This window comes from Neodiprion pinetum, chromosome 4 (genome assembly GCF_021155775.2).
Source record: "Neodiprion pinetum isolate iyNeoPine1 chromosome 4, iyNeoPine1.2, whole genome shotgun sequence".
NCBI classification, from domain to species: domain Eukaryota; kingdom Metazoa; phylum Arthropoda; class Insecta; order Hymenoptera; family Diprionidae; genus Neodiprion; species Neodiprion pinetum.
Genome location: NC_060235.2, coordinates 36230710 through 36252268, shown reverse-complemented (window position 1 = coordinate 36252268; position 21559 = coordinate 36230710). Strand labels below are relative to the sequence as shown.

At 37.2% G+C, this 21559-nt stretch overlaps 3 protein-coding genes across 9 annotated transcripts in view; 1 reads left to right on the top strand and 2 right to left on the bottom strand.

The window, feature by feature from the left end:
* LOC124217465 (afadin- and alpha-actinin-binding protein A-like) overlaps positions 1-21559 on the top strand; it is a 51123-nt gene that overhangs the window by 6577 nt on the left and 22987 nt on the right. The window contains exon 7 of one of the 5 annotated variants that reach the window (XM_046623106.2): positions 13548-14931. The exons of 3 other annotated variants lie outside the window; for them this stretch is intronic. The gene's annotated coding sequence lies outside the window, so the exon portion shown is untranslated. Of the gene's footprint in view, positions 1-11548; positions 11743-13547; positions 14932-21559 lie in introns of those variants that run through there. One more of the 5 variants, XM_046623107.2, reaches the window with a different exon arrangement.
* Positions 421-10819, bottom strand: LOC124217458 (dentin sialophosphoprotein). Of its 2 annotated transcripts, none has more exons than XM_046623087.1 (9): positions 10798-10819; positions 6037-6595; positions 5580-5711; positions 4719-5464; positions 4474-4620; positions 4096-4354; positions 3878-3989; positions 3620-3765; positions 421-3499 (listed from the first exon to the last, which is right to left on the bottom strand). In XM_046623087.1, the coding sequence occupies exons 1-9, from the start codon at positions 10800-10802 to the stop codon at positions 3452-3454; spliced, it is 2154 nt and encodes a 717-aa protein (XP_046479043.1). In that variant the 5' UTR covers positions 10803-10819; the 3' UTR covers positions 421-3451. The 2 variants fall into 2 exon arrangements, with proteins under 2 accessions (XP_046479043.1, XP_046479044.1); XM_046623088.1 differs by lacking the exon at positions 10798-10819 and adding an exon at positions 8292-8724.
* The window catches only part of LOC124217462 (putative fatty acyl-CoA reductase CG5065), a 30683-nt gene continuing 24986 nt past the window's right edge, over positions 15863-21559 (bottom strand). For both annotated transcript variants that reach the window (XM_046623097.2, XM_046623098.2), the window contains one exon: positions 15863-16643. In XM_046623097.2, coding sequence (XP_046479053.1) covers positions 16511-16643 — 133 coding nt within the window. In that variant the 3' untranslated portion in view covers positions 15863-16510. The remainder of the gene's footprint in view (positions 16644-21559) is intronic.

The window sequence follows — 21559 nt, the reverse complement described above, 5'->3', positions numbered from 1 at the left end:
CGAAATCTATTTCAAAATAACAAATGCGCGATCGAAAAAAAAAACTGCAAAGCGGTGTGTCTAAACGTTGTATAAATACTAGAGTCGCTGTAATAAGCGATCGTAATATATTCCAAGATATTCGCAGAATGGCAATTACGGTTAATTATAACGTTGTTACGTGCAGAAAGTTCGAAAGGAAGACTAGCATCAGCAAGGTTTCAATTAAACTTTGACTATTGTAAGGGTATTCGACGTTGAGAAATTGTCCAACGGCTTGTAGACATTTTATGCAAAGAATATTCTTTTAATGAGCCTGCGTATTGTAAAACTTACAGTCATATTTACAGTACCTTCCATGCATGAAATCAGCCTCGATGCAAACCAACTGTTGCAAACATAGCTAGACCCCTGAGGGTTCAAAAAAATAGACAAATGCAATAGCAGATTGAATCCATTTATTAAAAAAGTACAAAATCAAATAAACGTTCAAAAAATTAAACGTGAATAGTCATAAAGAGAAAAAAATTGAAACGAAGAAACTTATCTTTTGGCACATGACCGCATGCTGATTCACTAGTTTGTATGTGTATATGGGGCAATCTATGGCAACTCGACCAATGATTTTCCCTCACTAGTTTTGACTCTCTTCACAATTTTTGATACGATCCTCCTGTCTCAAAAAAACACACCTGAATTTTTTTAGATTTTTATCTCCAATCGTGAATTTTCTATGATTATTCAAATCCATCTAAAAAAATGGCACTTTGTGAAAATCTCAAATAATTGTCAAAAATCTTACTTTCCATTCCGATCATTTTCACACCTGTCCCATAATGGGTAGTTTTTACTATTGTTTTTTTTTTTTTAACGCTGAAAATTTCGAACAAACAAAACACGATGTCTCAATATTACAACATTTTTTTCAAACATTAACAAAATTCTGTATCTAAGAAAAGAATTGCAAAAATTCTGTACAGAATCTTTGATGATTATTCAAAAATTAACTGAACGTTGAAACGTGGTGTTTTGTTTTTTCATAATCTTTAAAGTGCTAGAACAACATAGAAGGAAAAAAACCCGATTTTTGATAATATTTGATTATGAGATTTAAAAAAAATGCCGTTTGTTAGATGAGTTTGAATAATCAGAAAATTCGCGATTGGAAATAAAAATCTGAACAAATTCAGGAGTAATTTTTTGAGACTGAGGAATCGTATAAAAATTTGTGAAGAGAATAAAAATGATTGAGGAGAAATTACCGGTCGAACTGACATGGAATGCTCCATATTGTGTATATATACATATTGAATAAAAAATATTAAAAAAGTAAACATATACTTTAAATGTACCGTCCACGTATCAAAAATCGTGTGACTATAGTTTGAAGGTCATTATGTCATAAATATGTCTACCCAAGAAAATGCAATTTCACACGTTTCTGATGGTGCGTCAGTTAAATAAGGTACAGAAACACGATATATCACAGGAAAGAGAGAGAAAGATGAATAATAGTAGTGGAAGAAGTAATAGTAGTAACCATAATAAGAGTACTAACAATAATAATAATAGTGATGATCTTAATAGTAATAATAATAGGAATAACAATATTCGAATTGTATGTAAGGACAAAAGTTTTTGTGTTCTGTGGAATGAATGGCACATATTTGTCCACGTCAATAATTACAGCCATTAACTTGAAATCACATTATCGCGATGAAAATGCACGTCTGTTATACATATTATTTATAATCTGTCTCGAGGCGAAACATATGATCAAGTTGAATTTTTCAAATGATCGAATTCAGGTATTATATTCATTCGCGTTGAGCATTCTTCACGAGGAAATCAATCGAGTCATTCTATTTCTTTCGCAAATGTTTACATACAGTTAGTTTTTCGGCTCTGTTTCTCTTTGAAGAATCTCAAGAAAATTCTCTTCAATACGGGTGACAGATGCGTGGGAATGACGCTCTGGTCATTACCATACGATCAGATCGGCATACGTTATCACATAGCGAAAGTCGATTGTAAAATTGATAAAACAATGAATAACGCTTGCCTGTACTTCTATGCGTGTATAGGTTATTATAAAAATACTCAGCGTTATACGAATCTAAAATAGTAGATCGTGCACCAAGGGAGTAAAATTGCCCGAGGCTTTAAAATGGCTTACTCCCGAGGTGTACAGGATACTTTATATACCCCCTGCCATGTTTTCCGAGCTTCCGAGCCGACATATCTCATGGGGTCGTATAACATTCAACCCAAACTCAACCCAACCACGCGTCCCAAGGACTAAAAAAAAGCAACTTCCAATTTTAAGCCCTGAGAATCCGAGAAGGGAGTAAAAGTCGTTTTTACTCCCTAGGACTTAAAAGTACTACTTTACTCCCTGTTCGGAGGCATCTAAGAGCGAGGAAAACATCCCAGTGGTATATAAAAATATATCTATGGAACTGCTCTCGTCCTTTGTACATTATATATACAATGCTCTCTCCGTAATTTCCGCACCTCGTGGCTGATTCATCGAGAAATTATAAAGAGAGAAATTACGGAGGGAGTACTGTAAATTAAATCATCTGAAGTGATTTAAGACTCTATATTATTTAAAACAAAAAAAAATATTAAGGCTTGTAGGTATTTTTGCACTGAGATAAAAATAAAATTAAATCGACTAAACTATCGATTGATGCCACGTTTGTTACCTTAACAGGGTGTACTTCCAAAAGTCGCAAACCAAATTTTGCCATGAAATTTTTTGGCACACGCATTCCATTTGCCTATCTAAGCGTCCCCTTAAAAGAATTTTTGGGCGACTCGCAATATTTATCGAAATATTGAATCATTCAAATAGAATATATATGTGTGTCGAATTTCATGGCGATATTCGGTTTTCAGCTTTCGGAAGCTTAGCACTTTAACATACGAGTAGATAGGGTTGACCCTAGTTTGGTCAGCCGTTCCGGCATCTGCTGCCGGTTTGAGATTCATATATTCCCGCATAACATTTAATTATGGAGATTTAACCCCTTAACTGTCAGTGACACACATATGGGCAGAAAATAGTCGTCCCACTTTTGTGACGTAACACTGATGTGAGCGTTTGAAAAGAGACAACATACATTTATTAAACCGATTTGGCTGTAATTTGTTTTTGAGGTCGTTGAATTGTAGGACAAATCTTTAAAAAAAATCTCATTTTCACCTAACTGCTAAGTGGTTAAACGGCGTACGATGAAAATGTTATATTACATGCTTGTGGCATTGTCGTAATGTGAGATTTTCAGCAGCTACATTAACTGTGTTTTCTGTTCTTCACGCAACACATTCTTCTTAAATCATCCCCGTTCAGATAGAACCAGTATCAATCTTGTAAGCGTAGCCTTTTCCTCCAGTCGGGGTCAATAAGCAATCGGCAATCCGACCGCTTAGGCGATAAACTTTCATGGCCTGTAAGGTTATCACCCATCTAGTTACCAGTGCTGGACGTATTGCTACCGCGTTCACCGAGAAAAACCTGCGAAGCGTCAATTGCAAATATTAAATAACAAACGTCTGTGTTTGCTAACGCAATTTTACGACGTTAATCAACATATCAGAACTCCGAGTAGTTGAGACAGATGGTGTTTAAATTTACCTCAATTAATTTCTGCTTCTTTAACATCTCCAATGTGATATGCTCAATGTCACAATAGAAATCTAGCTTATATAGCAATCTACATATCTCTACGGTAGATTTCTCCTCGCTGTGGCATTCCACAGCGACATGAAGAGGTATCTTCCCTGTGAATGATCGAAAGAAAGTTGTTCAGACAATGTAGGCCATGTTGAAACAGGTTAAACATTTTCAAATTTCATATTCAGTATGGAAAAGGGTTACAGCGATCGGACGCACCTTTGATGTTTATCGCCGACACATCGAACATACTGGACCCGACCGACACAAGTTCTTTGAGAATGTTCGCGTGGCTATCTCCTTTAGCCGCCAACAAATGCAGCAGCGTGTCCTGAAATTGAATCGTAGTCGGTTGTCAAAAACAAGCATCCGCTTCGATACCGTCTATCGCGTTGATCGAATCTCCGGGAAACACTGTTAGCTCAAATTTTGCTTACCGAGTCATGCGTGTCGTATCTAGTAGGCTGGATGTCGATAGGTATCGTCGAGTTGGTAATGCTCTGTATCCAGGCCTCTGCTATAAAACGACTTAGTTCCGGAAGCTCGGGATGAAAAATTGCTGCCAAGTACAGAGCATCGTGTCCGAATCGGTTCTTATAACTGAACGTTTCGGGTCGAGTTTTCATCTTTCGCACCAAAGCTACGATTCTGGGTTTCGAATCTGGCTTCAAGTTGCGTATTAATGCCATTAGGGTCCTGCAGAAAAGTTATTCAATTGATTCATCGGTGCCGAAATAACGGAAGAAGAAGTGTTACCGAAACACCCTTGTTTCATAGGATCTGAAATGTTTATCGTCCGTTTGTGAGTTACTTACGAGTCGCCCGCGGCATTGTAGCTTTCTTTCCAATCCATCATCTCACTTGCGGCCTCAGATGCTGCAGAGTTGCTTACATTTTCCATCAGACTGTCGCAACCTGGTATTGTTGGTGTTTTTAAGCAAGCCACGTAGTCCGGCTCTTTGCTACATTACACAAGTTTTTTACGTGAGTCTTATCAAATAATTGTGTGGAGTAAATTTGCAACGTTGTTTAAGATAGTATAGACAAATTCCAATCTTACCGTGTGGCCGTTGTGGCTCGAAATTTCGCGGGTTTCCTTGGGGTCTGAAAAATACCCTCAGTCCTCGGCAATGTTTGGCTTGATTTCGTAGGTGGCAAATTTTTCGATCGCATGGATTTCGTCGAATTCCAGGTATTGTCGCTGTCAAAACGGATTTCGCACTGTTGATTTGTGGAATGGTGATTTGTGGAGTATGTTACTGCTCCACCATTGGTACCTGTCATGCTGATTTGTTTCAGAGTTGTCTGATTGTGAATCGGGGATGGAAGAGAACCGTTCGTATCTGAACTTGTCGGGGAAGACGAAATGTTGGGTACCTGATGGTAAATTCCAATTGTGTTTTCGTTGTTGCCATAGTCGCAGTTTAATACTTTGGTTTCAATACAGGTATTATCGGCCATTATCGGACCCGGCGACGGCAAGGCGTTATATGGGGGCAAGTTCCGAAAGGTTTCCGCGTCGGTAAAATCGGTAAGTACTTGTGACTCTAGTTGGTAATCAGAGCCTGGGGAGTCGATGAAAAATTGTTTCCCCGATGAATTGCTCTGCGTTTCTACGCTATTACCATTCGGAAGCCATTTATCATTGCAGCTAGTGAGCATGTTATTTATTGGCGAGTTATGGAACAAATATTGGGTGCTTTCGTCCGGGTTCCAGTGGCTAGAACTTCCTTCTGGACTATGATTCGGGGTGTCGCAAATTTGCGATGTCGATGGTGATGAAGGAAACCCCTCCCACTGAAAAGGCTATAAAATATTTTTGAAAGACTATCAAAACTGGCCCAATAATTATTAATTATCTCAATCCGACTTGTTTTAAAAAATTTTCATATCTTCAATTCACAATAGAATATCACATTACCGTAAGCGAGAAGTTATTTGGGCTTGATTGCTCAAGGTGTATATCTGGAACTGTAGCCATGTTTCTCGATAAGTTGCCCGGAGTCCAATTGTAGTCATTTCCAAACGCTTCAATGGAATTTGTTTCACAGAGCTTTGGATATTTGTAAAGTAGAATACACACGTTAGTATGAACAGTCATTCGTTGATTTGCAGCGTGATTAAATTCTTCACAATTTCTCTTCAAATAATCGTAAGGTAAATCGTTAGGTGGTTTTGATCTATTTCCTATGTAACCAACATACTTATTCGCTTCAATTTGCCTAGGATAAAAAACTACAAAGTTAATGTGGTACTATACTAAATTCTGAAACGTTTGGAGAAGGAATCTTATTTTTCAAATGAAACTTGTAGTGAAATTAGATCAAGTGTCCCAGAATTTCGAACATATTATAATTGGCTTAAGTATTGTTATTCACCAGTTTATCCACCAGTCCATCGAAAAGCACTGGATCCGATTTGTATACCGAGCCGACCGCTTCTTGCAAAGTATGGTCGAGTAGATTTAAGGTTGACTGGTAATTTCCTTCGATTCTTCCACGGTCGTTCGGATGGTAGGGTTCTGAGCGCTTCTTGCTTGCACGACGAGTAATGTTCGGACCTCGCGCCACGATTTCATCCCCACTTGAATCTGATTCAGAATCTGATGCACCGTCGCTCGGTGCATTCTCATCGGTGCTCGTTCTCGCAGAATTCAGATTGAGCCCCTTCAACCCCTTTGCCATGCCTGAGACTTGCGTGTTGTCACTCAACTCCTCATTTTCACTGTCGTACTCATCGTCGGACGACGTCTGCTCGGAGTCAGAACTTTCCGGCGATGATCTCGAGGAGTTGCGTCTTCGAGACGAGTTGTCCGAATCAAATGACGTTGACGGCTTCATTCGTGCCCTGTCGATGCTCGCACAACGATTATCCGTATCCTCTGACGATGGAACGATTCCTGGGTCCACGGACTCTGTTACGTTTTCACGCGGCATTCTGTGAACCAATAAACCGACTGTTATTTCGGCTGATCCGTCCTTCTTTATTCAACAATTACTTGCTATGAAAGGAACAGTCGGGCGGGACAAGAAATGCTTAAGCACAGCGAGTGCGTTGACGCTTTACTTAGGGCGTCCTATCACGTTCTTCGTAGAACTTGTCACAACTTCTATTAACGTGGCAAATTTTTTTCCGTATATTCATACTTCCGGTCCGCCTCACTCTATAACTTGAACAGATACAAGTTGCAAAAATATAATCATTACTCAAAAACCGTGACCCGTTCAATCGAGATTTGAGATTAGGTCTTGAGTCGGGTCACATCATCGTGCTTCTTAATTATCGTTTTAACTTATACGCACTGGTAAAAATTGGTGCAATCAGACTGCAAGTTTACAAATTCGGTGCAGCGACGTAAACTACTATGTATTTATCTTACATTTACATTGAAAATTTTTGATTTTACTAAAATTTTATAGGAAAAGTACAAAAAAAAAAATAAATAATAATTCGAATTTACTAAATTGTGTAGTAAATTGAATGGTAAAATGTGTGGTGAATTAAAATTGTTTCGTATTCGAATAAAACTTACGATACAGAGTAAGAAGTTTTATACAGAAATATTTAACAGTGCGATAACGATGGTACAAAGAGATTTGAGTAAGTGGTTAGCAGAGTTGAAGTTAAAGAATAAATTGGCCTTTAATTAATCCGACCATTTGATAACAGGCCATTTGGCAATCGCGTTTAGTACATTCGCGTGACACGAATTCGTAATTATCCGACTATTCGATTAGTTTTAACTCTCAGAAAAGATGGTGTACCTGGATTTGGCTTAACTGCATTCAAAACATTAGATTGTTATTTTGATATTGGTACGAATTGAAAAAAATTACTAATTACGATTTCCTGGAATCGGATCCATTTCTTTATTTCTACATCAAATGAAAATGCATCGGAGCGTATTTGTTCATAATTACTTATAGAGCGGAGCTGTTAAGCCCTTTTCCTCGTTTAAAGTAGGTGTACTTCGATATTTGGCACCCTCTTAAAGCGCGGCTCGAAAGTTGATCGGGGTATTTCAAAGTGAGCGAGTACTTAATGTATTTGCGACTTTATATCAAAGTAAAGTGGTCATCTACGCGTTCACCATGGCGCTCCATGTACGTTAAATCACATCGCTCCACGATTATTCTACATTTGCCGAAGATGTCTGAAACTGTCGGTGATAAATAATGAAATTGGGCTCAAATTAATGTTTACTTATTTCACGTATTCGAAGCGATAAACCTGTAGCCAATAATAATTCAAAGCCAGTGCATGATTTCAATTTCATCGGAATTGTTTTTTCTTTGAAATTGAAAATCTTTCCGCAGTAAATTCACAATCTCTTATCTGCTGCTTGTTTAAACACATCTAATTTTAAGTCATTAGGACGGATGTCAGGGTTAGGCGTTATCACCGCGAGTGTCGTTTCTCCAACTAATCGTACAACTGGCGGCTGTACAGAGTGCAGCGTTAAGAAATTTATAGAACTTGGCTCACACTGACAGTTACTAATTTAAGAAATAAAAACTGACGCAACCTTGTGGAATTTAAATGTATTTCAAATTTTTCAACGCTCGCATCACTTTTCGAAATACACTTTAGGACTAAAATTATAGATCAGAATTTTATCCGATTTACGATTCACCTGCTCAACGATCCACAAACTTTATCCAAAATCCTCTGTATCGTTCGGTACAGTCACGACGATGTGGATAAACTCAACTGTTCTTCGATAATTTAAGGTGAACCTCCGATTCTCAGTTTTCTCGAATTACCGATTAAACGTTTGTTTTTTTTTCTTCTTATTCTTAATTCCCTTTTACTTGATCGTGTCTTAAACAAAAGCTTGGCATGTTTTACAGTTTCACAATTTTCGCTGACGACTCTAACCGGTGTAAGTCAACGAATCGTCGGGTTTCCGTTTATCGTTAAAATATTCTCTGCGCCTGTCACCAAAATCATGACAAAACACACGAACCAAGCTTTCGTCAGTGAACCGGCCGGGTTAAAATTAAAAGAAGAGAAACTCCTGCGACCGGAACCAGGAGCTTCGGGGCGCTATGCTCGTCTGAATTGAATTCGGTATAGTTGGTCGACGGTGCTCCTGCCAACCATGACGTTTGCGGCGTGTGCGCAGTGGGGGTAAAGCTACATACGTGGGGAGTTACGCAACCAACAGTTCACACAAGCAAGCGTAATTTTCTTACTTGCCTTGAGCGCTAATTGTAGGGTTATTTACTGCAACGATATAATGTTGTACACACGTATTTACAGCAATTATCGAAGATACGGCAAATATTTCGAGCGCTTCGCGTCAAATTAGCAGCCCCTGTACCTCACCCCCTGCGATTTTGATTATTTTTTAGTACGATGTGTTATTGCCGATACAAAAAAGAGTCTCCGAATTTTTATCAGATTTTTTGGTAGCCGGTGGTGAAATTTGAAAGAGAAAAATCGAAAGATCAGTTTCGAAATTACAATTTTTTAAACGTGAAAAAATTCACACACACAGGCGGCCAAGGGGAAGAGTGGGCGGGACTTAAGTCTATGCCCCTCGCGTTCTATGGCCCCCCACTCTGCACTCCGTTGGGACCAGTCTGCTTGCACTTGAACGTTCTGAAGTTCTGACGTGCGAGGAATATAACTGGAAGCCCGTATGCGTTTCGCGTGGTTGATGAGATTAGGGTACGTTTATCCAAGGAGAGGTTGGCACGTATCCATATTATTTCAAATATTTATTGATTATGCAAATAATAATAAGTTGCAGAAATCATTGAATAATCTTCGAGTTTTCAAGAGATCTGTTGCATAACTCGTTGCAGGAAAGTGAAAAATGTTACAAGAGAAATTACCCGAAACAGCAGTTAGCTAATTCATGACTAAATACTAGGGATGGGCGATATCAAGCAAAAGATCGATTCTCAGAATCGATTCAAATTGATTTTGGAAAAATCCACACAGCCAAAAAATCGGACACAAAAGATTGATCGTTATTTTTACTTTTTAGTTTAACTGGAAACCGGTAGCTATATTGAAGATTAAAAATCGTGTCACAAAAATGTAGTACTTATTCAACAGTTTTGATATTTAACAATAGTTTGCTTTGGGTCATATTTGTTTATCACAGCAATAGTTCTCATATACATATTACACAAATTCAGCCGACTAGGTGGGAAGCTTTTTTTATTAGTTGTGATATTAGATTTATTCAGCGCTAGAAATTGGTCGATTCTTTTGTATTCTCAAACCTATATTATCCATAAAATACAGAACGCCAAAATAGACTTTCAAAACTTTTTTTAATTGAACATTTGTGAACCTTCCGATCCTTGCAGACTTGGAATCGATTCTAGAAAAATCGATTAGTAAATTATCAATACAAAAGATCTATTTTCTCGACCCAAAAGTTCGATTCTTGAGTGGATCGATCTAGAATCACGCATCCCTACTAAATACATTGCCATCAATGATCCAGGTCTCACCACGTGGAGGTCGCTGCGATGAAGAAACCCACCCTATCCCGTCCCAACCTCTCAACCACGCCAGGAAAAATTAAAAGTGTTACATATATGTATATACATCGATAGATATGCAAAAGAAAATTAGTAAATTAAAAAAATTGAGTTAGCTATGCAGGAGTATATCAGAAATTGATAGATAAGGCGTATTGAAAAATCAGCGAAATCTATGGTACGAAACATAATCAAAAGTAATGGCGCGTCAATAAATAAAATATATACATTCGATCGCGTGGAATACCATACTTTTCCTGTATCTGTGCCGTGTATTTCGTAAAATTGTGAAAAAAAAATTCGTTCTCGTTTTATTACAACGGGAAATTTGCTCATTTCCAGTGCTGTTTTCTACGACTCGAAATTCGGAAAAATACACGGCACAGATTACTCCTACGCCTTCAAGATGCTTCTAATAGAAGTTCGATATCTTTATAAATGTCGGAGAAAACTTGCATCGCGTGAACGTCTGCAAACGGCAGTTCCGCCGGGAGTAGGCAACGTCCTTAGAGTGTCGGATCGAGGAACGACGGTTTTGCACAGCTGGCTCAGTATAGGCAAGATAATGGTAGAGGAGAGGGGTTGGATCCAATAGATAAACACAATATAATAGGTAACGGTAATAATTGGGACACTCACCTCATTTGTATCACGTGAGTGAATACGCAGGAATTGATAGTATGCTGCAATTACGGTTTCGGTGCGTCAGTATGACTATCGAGTAAATCACACGATGATATAACGTTAATAATTTTGACGATGGAAAGCTGTATTGTACAACACTCGTGAACAACCGCATATCAACAACGTTTCAGATTAAGACTACTCTTCATACATACCCTCGTCGATTCTGGCGTTCCACAAGATAGCGTATGACTCATGCAAGGCATCTCAAGCTTTAGATTTTTCCCTTTACGATGCAATAATAACGGCTTTCGAGCTGCTTGCACGTACATATTACGCATGCGGCACGTACGTATATAAGTTATATAAATTACATATCGTGGAGTATATATGTTGAGTGTGGTAGACAACCCGGATTTAACTGACTTCGAAGAAGTTTAACGTATTTTCGTTAAGTAAGAAGTTAAGGGAACGTTGTCTTGCGAAAGTATAAGATGTGAAATTACACGGATTAACCGATAAACTTGAATGAACAATTAGCTCGTCACCAATGATGCAGCCGGTTAGAATATTTGAAAAAAATTAATCAGGCAAATTTTGTATGTAAAATGGTATATCGAAAGGTCGCACGCAGGGATGTCAAGATATAGAATTTCCCGTTTTTCGTAGGTACACACGTAAATGCACAAACGCAAATCTCGAAATACGGTAGAAAACAAAATTGCTAATATATATATCTACAGTAAAACATGTCGTTTTATTTTAGGCGCAAGTTTCACTCATTTTACCGGAGTTTTTCGGTTCCTCGGAAGCCTTGAGATTCCGCCCAATCGAGCCTGAGCTCCTAAAATACTGCGTATATAAATTGAATGTCGAGACAGCAGGATAGCTGGTGTGGCGAATATGTAATATGTAGTCAAGTCTACAAGCATAGCTCCGTACCGCTGGTCACTACGGATGTTACAAAATGATTCGATGATCCTGGAATTTGAAATAAAAAACTTCTGTACTCGTACAATGACATGGATACTACAGTACGTGTTGATCGTAATTATTTGAATGATTTTTTCATATTTAATAAAACAATAATAATAATAATGATAATTATTATTACTAGCCAATATTAACCATTCGTCTGCAGACAATGATGACGTCCCATATAATATTCGGCTTTCAATGTTTCAGCAACTATGAACTTTTAGAAAAAAAGATACAGATACTTTTTGTATTAAATTGATTAAACTTTAGGCCTGTGCGGTCAGATTAGCAGAAATAAAAAATGTAATTGTCGAAAAACGTGCCTGAAGTTGACCGCGTACAGTAGTACATTACGATACGAGTGCGCAAAGTAAAAGTTACAAAAAATGTTACAATTGTTAATTATAGCAATTAATAGTATCCCATTTTTGTAGGTAAAAAAAAAGTACCCAAAGAAAACAAAATCATGTATAATTAAAAATTGTTCGTAGTCCAAGAAATTGGTATACGTGTAATATCGCTGCTGGTTACCGATCGAGCCGGTTTACTGAATTTTAAACAATCCCAAAGTAGCGAACCAACAACTTTTCTTTAAATCGAGAAACTCCTTCAACCTCCTGAATAATGAATAATTTTTTCATCAATTTTTGTAAGTACGATTCGCACAATGCCTGAAGGTAGTTGATTAGTTTCGATCTTTTCTTCAGCTCATCTTCTACGATCTCATCTGAATGTGATAATATGATATATATTATGATAAGCAAAATTTATTCATTCATCTTTTGCTGCTTTGTAACGGTACAGGGGGATGTCTAGACAAATCTTGCCTTTTTATACTTGAATGCATCTCCGTGTGTTGTAAAAAATATTTTTCCTCGAACAAACGATAAAAACAACCAAACCATATTCTAGCACCTATTTTCTGCTGGCAGTGAGAACGTTTGACCTTTGTCATCTCGCCAACTTCGGGTTGTATGTAAGTTGTGTTCGGTTGCTTGCAATTTCTGTGCATATTATGTATCTTTTCTGCATCTTCGTCGACATGTGTCACGTGATCAACAGAGACGAAAACTCAATTTAAGAGGGTGCCCTGCTCGATTTCGACGCTTACCTATGTATCTTCAAATATCGAAGTCACGTATCTTAAACGTGAAAAATTTACTTTTGCGATTTCGTATAATCCCTGCCATTTCTTTACTTTTGCGTCAAATGAAAATTACTTGTCATATTTTTGTTCAGAATTGTGTATAGAATGGGGCTGTTGAGCTCTTTTTTGCATTTCAGATACGTGGACTTCGATATTTGGAGATATGTACGATAACGTTTAAATCTATCAAGGCAGTCCATTGAATTATGAAGATGATTGACTATCTTTTGTACTTTAGTCACGATCATAATGTGAAATTGCGAGGGGCGTTGATGGCGTGTAGAAATAAATATGTGTAAAGTTGACTCACAGATTGGGCGCATGGCTCGAAATTATAATTATCTTTTTTCTGATTTCCCGAAGTAACTGAATGAGCCGCAGAGCTAACACCAGCCGCAATAAGTGTACCACACTTTTTTTTCTTTTTTTTTTCTTGTATTTCCAACAAAATTTCACGATAGGACCGAAAAAAAAAAATATTCGGAAAAAAAAGCACCCCAACCATTCAAACTGTTTTTGTTACAACCTTGAGTCAGAGTTACAACCACGATTTCTGCGTAATATTGAATGCATGTAAGATATAAATAAACATTGCACGTCCGGTAACACGTACCGATTAACATAAAAATTTTCTCAACAGTAAACAGAGTGCTGAGGAACAACCATCTCGTTTTGGATGTTAGGCTAATTGACTATACTTGTGCATGCAGAGTAGATCAGGATGTCAGGGATGAACCAAAATCGCTGACAACGCCGGAAAAATTATGAGCCCTTACTTCAAGGACTCGTTGCCAGATACCGACGTCAGGTTTCTGGGTTGCGAAACTGTTCCAACAACCGCGAATTGACGTCAATGAAAACAAGTTTGCGCAAACTGCGTAGTGGGTGCCTTCCCATTCTCCGTTATGACTGGGACTGCAATAGCACTACAGCACCTGAGGTTTGCTGCCCTAGCAGCTTGCAGAACCAACCATTCCTCGATTGCTTGAATCCAATCCGATGCTAACCGTTTCAAGGTTCCTTAGAACGTTCCTTAATTGCTTGCATTTAACCTTTCACAGGATGTACAGTATGGCGATGCGTTATTAGATACGTTGCTGCCACGGTGCGCGACACTATTTCGTCTTTCAACAGAAACCTGTTCCAGGCTGGGGGCGACGATCACTCGACGTGTCGAATCCAATCTGTTCGTGTCGTGCTAATTTTCTCGCTTAAAATTCGGACGTCATTTGAATTCGAAATGTGTTTTACTAGGATTGTCACTAATTTTAGATTGTAAAATTCCTCGACTTTTCCAAGTTTGTTAGAACTGAAGTTACAATGTTTCACATACTTTGTGTGCAAACTATGAACACTAAAATGATGGAGAAAAGGTGAAAAAAAAACATTAATGAATTGCCATAAACGATATTTGCCTATTTAAGTTTTTCATTTGTAACTGAATCACACGTGGACAGATATAATGCTATAACTAATTAGCTAATACTGTGTAACATTTCATCATCAGTTTTAATGAAAATTCTAAAAATTCTAAAAATTCTTTAACTTTTCCATGATTTTTCTCGCAACTTTATCTCTACCATTATTGTCACTTCATTTGAACCACTGAACTCAATATCGATAGAGTTCAGTGATTTGAACTTTGTACGTGGGCGTTGAGAGTTAGACATAACTTCGGAGTAGAAAACATATATCACGACACACATGAGGCATGAACTTGAAATAGTTAAAATTATGAGTATTTTTTTCTAAAAACAGTTATATTTGTTAATTAGCCGGAACAGTGTATAAAATAAACTCGATATCCTATCATTCCCAAATAATATTCCAATTGCCGTCTTAGAGCCGGATAAATGTTTGACAAATCAATGTGGAAAATCGTCTTTGACAACTGGTAAAACATATTTCACTGAACGTAATTCTTGCTGTCAGGCCATTAGACGCCATTCGTTTTACAACAAATGAGGAATTCAAGTAATTACGCTGAATACTGTAGCTGCAGTAGCAGTTTAATTTATAATGTTAATGATAATAAACCTTGCTGCCAATAGTAATGACCAGGCACGACCTGCGCAAATGTTTTCCCATTCACCACGTCAAGATATGTGTATACATATGTATTACAATTCGTGGAAAAAGCTCGATGCGTTATGAACGCAATCGTAACAGTTAACAAATGTGTTTACGGGCTAAATGGAAACAGCGCATTTAGGTTCTGTTCACTTTCATGTTGCGAGTCATTGTCCTTCTGTCGCTGTAATTACAATTACAATCAACGCACGGAAGTCAAAACCACGTAATTAAATCAACGCGTCCGCAATTTTGCGAAGCCAGTAGGCCGTATAGGATTGTTGCCCTCTGTTACTGCGAAAGACAATGTGAATCATCTTGAAATTTTACCACAAAGATTTACCTTGTTCAATTTATTTACATATCTTGGATTCGTAAACTCGCGTAACGAAACAAGTCGTCTTGGATCTCGATGTTAACTCATAAATTGCCAAAAACAGTGAATTATTTTTACCAACCGCGGGATAATGTAACTATTTATAGAATCAATTTGAATCTTTTGTCCACGTTCTCACCATTGACGGTTAAGTAAAAGATCATTTTCCTGGAAATATACGGATAAAATACTACCTAGTCCGTCCTGATGACGGCATTCCAGGACTTGGAGTTACGGTAAGCGGATGCGACTCCGGACGAAAGCTCTTTGCGTATGTTGTCCGGTTCGATACGTTTTTGCAATGATCGAGAGAGGCACCTACCATATTTTGTGCAGAAAAACGACGATCGGATTTCGGCATCAGTGCTCCGTCATAATTCTTGTCAATTGAAGATCGATGATGCTCGTGAATTCTGATGAATAAGGAAAATGACAGGATGTGCGAAGGGGAAAGACTGGTATGCAATGGTAATCCCATTAACGAAATATTAAATGTTACATCAGTACAGTTATTGCTCTTAATAGCTTTATTGGAAAGTGCTTAACATCCGGAACCGATTTATTACTTATGCAATCATAGCTTTCACGCAAGTCTGGTATCCATTTAAGGATAATATATATCGTACAGAGATGACGTGCTTCTATCCGATACATCACCCGGAATTGGGTTTGTAATGGCACTTTGATAAATTTCGATAAAGTTTTTCATAGCTATGAAAAATTTACGTCTTCGTTTCGGAAAATGATAGTTGAATGGAGTTTCGGTTGTTCTTCAAAGAAATACATTTTATTACAGTGTCGGAAATAATTATACCGACGCGACGAAAGATATTCTGCAGAATCAGTTTTGGGTTTGTTACTATTATCAGACAATCGCTGTACGAAGAAACAATACAACAGTTACCGCATTTCGGTAACGTCGCATGGTCTTGGGATAAGATTCTACATTTTATTATATATCAAATAAATTGTCATGAATTGCTGGTGACCAATAATCAGAAAGAGTCTCTGAACCTTTGCATAAGAGTTTACGTGTCACGGATTATTATCGTCAGCTTGAAAAAAAACTTTAATGATTATAACCATACTTCTGTACACTGTTGGTGTTGATGACAACACACACTTGCTTGAATTGATAATTGACATTTGAACGCCGATTAGGCTACTAACGAGAAGTCAAACAGTGATATAACGGAGGTTGAAATGTATGCAAATATACCGCAAGTGAATCCTAGCCAGGTTATAAATATGGCTAACCATACTCTGAGAACTCTGTCGATCCACCACATTCTGAAACAAAAATTAACATGTTAATATTTCATGGATCAAGTATCAATTAAAGCTTAGAGTTTTCAGGGTCATAAAACTATTATACAGATGTTTTAAGGATTAGATGAAATTTTGATTGTTTCTATGAAGCGTGTAAAGTGTAAGAGGTGAACTTTTGTCCGAGATTTCCGCTTATAGTGATCCACAATTCTTCAACCAAGGTAACTAAACGTTCCAGTGCAACTGACATAAATGCTTCCTCAATAACATTAACCAGATATACGATCAATTTCCGCAACCATCTTCGTTATTTATTACCCGTAGCTATAGTATACGATATGAAGGTAGAATACTGATGTTCGCCTAACCGAATGAAATGAATATTTCGTGTTTACATGTACGTATAATGCGTGTTCCACTGAGGTAGTGGAGTTTTTCTTTTTCCCTTTTTTTTTTTGGTACACGTGCCAACATCCCAGTCACTTACATCGTAGCTTGGCGATAAGCCATCTCAAGTGGAGAAGCTTCTGTTGTCGTTACATCGCCTCTGGGTATAATAATTTATGTCGAATTCGTGACGTGGGAAGGATACAAGTTAGACGGTTGACACTTTGAACGGGAAATTTAAATGCAATACACATTGGAGTTGAAGTGTGAACAACGTAGTTGAACAATTAGTACTGAAAAACTTAGGAAAAATGAGTATCCTAAGCGCTTTGAATGTTGATAACACGGCGATCGAGGACGAAGTAATATTTCGGATCGATATTCAAAATGGTTTGGCGGAATTCGTACATTGTGTCTTAGATAGTGAAACAGAGACAAAGATCAAATTGAATAGGTGAAAAAATATTGTTGAAAATTGATTGGCCAGTTTGAATTTTGAACACTGTCAGAATACAAGTGACTGAGAGTTTGAATGTCAGTTATTTTGTTGAAGGTATTATTTGTTCATAATTGCTTTCGAAGTTCGTTATTCTCTGACTTCATCGAAATTGAAACAGCGCCGAGATGTTCGAAGAATAAAAAAGGTATACGCAGTTTACAAATGGCAGCCGAGAGATTATTTATAGATTATATCACGCGATCGCATAATGCGATCGAGCAGGTAGTTAATTCTGTTCTTCGAAACAACTGTTATCTCCAAACCATTAATTCCGTTGATCTTCTTTCGATGAAATTAAATGTCTGCCGTCTTCGCATACATAATTTTCAAATTATTTTTCCGCCTAAAATAAATCTAAAGTTTATTTTTTTAAGTCAATTGCTTCTGGAACGAGACCTGGGTTTTCACAGTAACCAACACAGCGAAGAGAAGCCATTTACAATTTTATTTGTACACAATAGTTTTCATACTAATAACATTGCATCGCAATTTGCCGAAATTACATCGCGGGTTGAACGATCACCGAATAAGTTCCAGTACTGCGAAAGATTTCCAGATGACATTTGTTGTAATGAAAACGTCACGTAACAAGAATATAAAATAAATCAATTGTCTAATTCGTACCTGAAAGTTAATTCCAATTAGGGGCTGATCATAAACCACGTAGCTAGTTGGGGGGAGGGGTTGATGAAAGCTCTACTGAAAATGTTCTTGTGATACATCATGTAAAATAACACATAATAGATCACACGATAAATCACAAAATGTTGTGACCTTTTCCAACATATGATTTATTACTATAGTTGTACACGTATTTTTATACATGAGTTATTAAGTTCTGCAAATTATTCTGTAATTTGTCATGTGATTCGTAACACGATCAAAACTTAAAGGAAAATAAAAAAAAAAAAAAAAGTCTCCCGAGTCAGAACTCACAATTTGTTATTTATTGCTACTTCAATATTATTTGATTTTTACAATTCAACATCGTCTGAATCGTGTGGCAATGAATCACAATTATTCGCAATAAATTGCAACAAACAATGAATCGTGCTATTGTTTTAATGTATTTAATTTCTTTCGCAGCGGTTAAGCGTTATGATTGCAAGGCTTTAATCTGCACACAAGTGTAAGTGACGTAACTCAGACCGTAGCATCGCTGCTTGACTTGTAAAAACAAGTGATAAATTTGCTATAAAATAAATCATATATTGAAATCGTTCATAACATTTTGAGATTTTTCATACGCTCCATCAGGTACTTTTTTACATGATATATCGTACGAGCATTTTCATTAGGAAGACTACATGGGGGAGGGGGGTTTAGCCCGCGATACGTGGTTTTGTAATTGACGCATTCCGATTTATTTTTCCGCAAGCGATATTATTATTTTAACTTTTTTTTTTACAGTTAGGACTTTCTTCAATGACGTGTCCTCGTGATACATATATATATATATACACTTGAAAGTCAGCTCGGTAAGAGCAATTCTTTTCCTATTAACAATAATAATTTACATGCCTCGCTAGTTTCGTTTTTCCGATTCGATCGATCGGGGGTTTTAGAATAATAAAAATTTGAGAAAGAACTACTTGCTCATTAATTTTCTGATGCATAAAATTTTTTATTTTTTTTTTTCTTCCAACTACGTGCTTTTCAAGGAGCGGAGAGAGGGGGAACTACAAAGCGTTCAAAACGGAGTTACGTAATTTATGGACAGCGCGATTATAGGAGAATAAAAATCAAGCGTTAGAAACAAAATCGCTTGTTCAAACCTGTTACCGATTCCTTTTAACTGGTGCTTGTGTCGTCGCACGATCTGCGTCATGACTACAAAGCACGTCATATCATAGTGATCCTGAAAAAGCGGTTACGCCATAAGAATGTGGCTCGCAATAGCGCAGGCGCGGTTGGCATTCGTGCGATACAAGAATTATCATATTAATTCTTCAATTATGCAAAGGAGCCTGATCGATTGGATAGAATTACTGTAATCATTGATGTGAAAAAATGCAATTCGCTCCCGTCGAGAAAGCGACTGGAGAGTCTCAAAGTTTGACGAACACTTGCCTAGGTGAGACTATCTATAATTCTTCACTAATATTATACAAAGAGACAAAGTTTGTTTGTTTGTGTTTGCGTGTTTGAATGTAGCGGGTAATCTTGGGTACTACCGAACCAATTTGAAAAATTCTTTCACTAATAAAAAGCTAGACTATCCCTGAGTAACTTAGGCTATAATTCATTTTGACAAAAAAGAATAAAAAATTAAGTTTTTGATTTGACTTCTCAATAATTGTAAATTAAGGTGGAGGAAGAAAAAACACTGCTTGACTGCTTTATCAGCGTCTGTTAACCAAATGGTTGGATGTACGTGAAATATAACGTTAGTGTGATGTGATGGATAACGTTTCGGGTTCAAAAAGTCATGTCTTCTGCAAGTTTCAAGCGAAGAGACACGTCCGTGATTAAGTGTACATTTACTTAGAACTTAGATTTGTCTGTCGAGAACTCATCGTCAGATATGTTCGTGCTTTGACGACGTAAATCTTAGTATACTTCACGGTCGAATACGTACTGATAACAAGTATGATAATAATTGGAGCGGTTACAGTAAACTTTAACGCTGGGAAACCGTGATGAAGTTTCTACCCCGTGGCGAAACAATGAAATTTTTTTTTACTCACTGAGCGTTTCTCGGATCTAACAGAGTCCTCTCCAGGAAAATATTGAAAGATCGAAGAATATTCTCGAATGTGAGTCGTGTCACGTAAAGATGACCAATTTTCCTCATCATTTTTGTAGTATATTACAAAGATAACTTTTTTCTTACGAGTGTTATAACGAGTTTATTTTTCAATAGGTATACTTTCGGTTAAACTTGAATTTTCCTGGAAATTTTTTTTCGGCGTGGATCCGTGCAGATTCTACACAAAGAGAAAAACATACGTCGAATGATCCTGCAGGGATTTTTATTGATCGATCAAGGATTTTTGGGAATTTTATCCTACCAATTTTACTGCACACACGTGAAAAATTTTGAAAATTAATAAGTTTATTCGTATCGTTAATCCATGAAAAGCTCTCCTCGGCTCTTATCGCGGTATCCGATGATGCAGATAATCTCGAAGCAACTTGTTGAGCGTATGGTTTGTGAAATTATAAGTCAGCTTGACTCACGCGGCGCGTATAAAACTGACTAAGAAAAATGTCATGACATAGTAGGATCAATGGAAGTTGAGGACGTTCGATGCTCTTCGAAACTATCGATTGCGTCACCACTAAATTTATTTATATATATTCACAAAGGTCGGCGACTTTGACCGTATTAGACGAGATGATGTCGCGTCAGTCTCACTGTCACGGACATCCACTGTATCGTATCGGTTTATCGGTTTGAGCTAAATATAAACCGTTTTCAGAAACGAATAGTTAATTCGCAGAGCGCCAAGCTTGTTTCTCCAAAACTGACATATTGCACGCGTTTGCGTATGAATATATTATACCGATTATTAGTGAGAGATTTGAGTGTCGATACGTTAACGAAAGACATGCTTTGATTCTTTCTATAAAATTGACTTCCTATACACGTACACATTTCTCAGAATATTAAATTTACTAATTTCATAATTCATTCTTTACACTGAAATTATTATGACTTCTCGGAAGATGATGTTTTATTAATTCAGCAACTTCTTTTTACGTCTTTCCTTGTGTTTTGCTTCTTTGATAATCGAGAAGCGAAACATGACTGTATAAACTTACTATACTCACTGCATTTACCTGCAGTTTAATATCTTTCTTACACTGAGAAAAATTTCATTTGTTACAGTAAATAGAAAAATTCAGTAAAACAGGTATCGTTAAAAAAAACTATTTGAATATTGTTGGGATTAGGAAAAACGAGGTACACGTAACCATTTTGCGTTATTGTCGATTCTTTTTTGGTAATTGCAACGCAAAATCAGTTTCTTCGGTTTACTCTACTTTTCTGGTTAAACAAGGCTTTAACGTCAATTTATCGTTGCACAAGCATTAAATTTTCGCAATA

What these genes read in the sequence shown, in the direction of transcription:
- LOC124217458 (XM_046623087.1), bottom strand. An exon ending in CGAGCCACAACGGCCACACG is followed by an intron (nt 4,621 to 4,718) that starts GTAAGATTGGAA and finishes TGTGTAATGTAG; the next exon opens with CAAAGAGCCGGACTACGTGG. An exon ending in TACAATGCCGCGGGCGACTC is followed by an intron (nt 4,355 to 4,473) that starts GTAAGTAACTCA and finishes ACTTTTCTGCAG; the next exon opens with GACCCTAATGGCATTAATAC.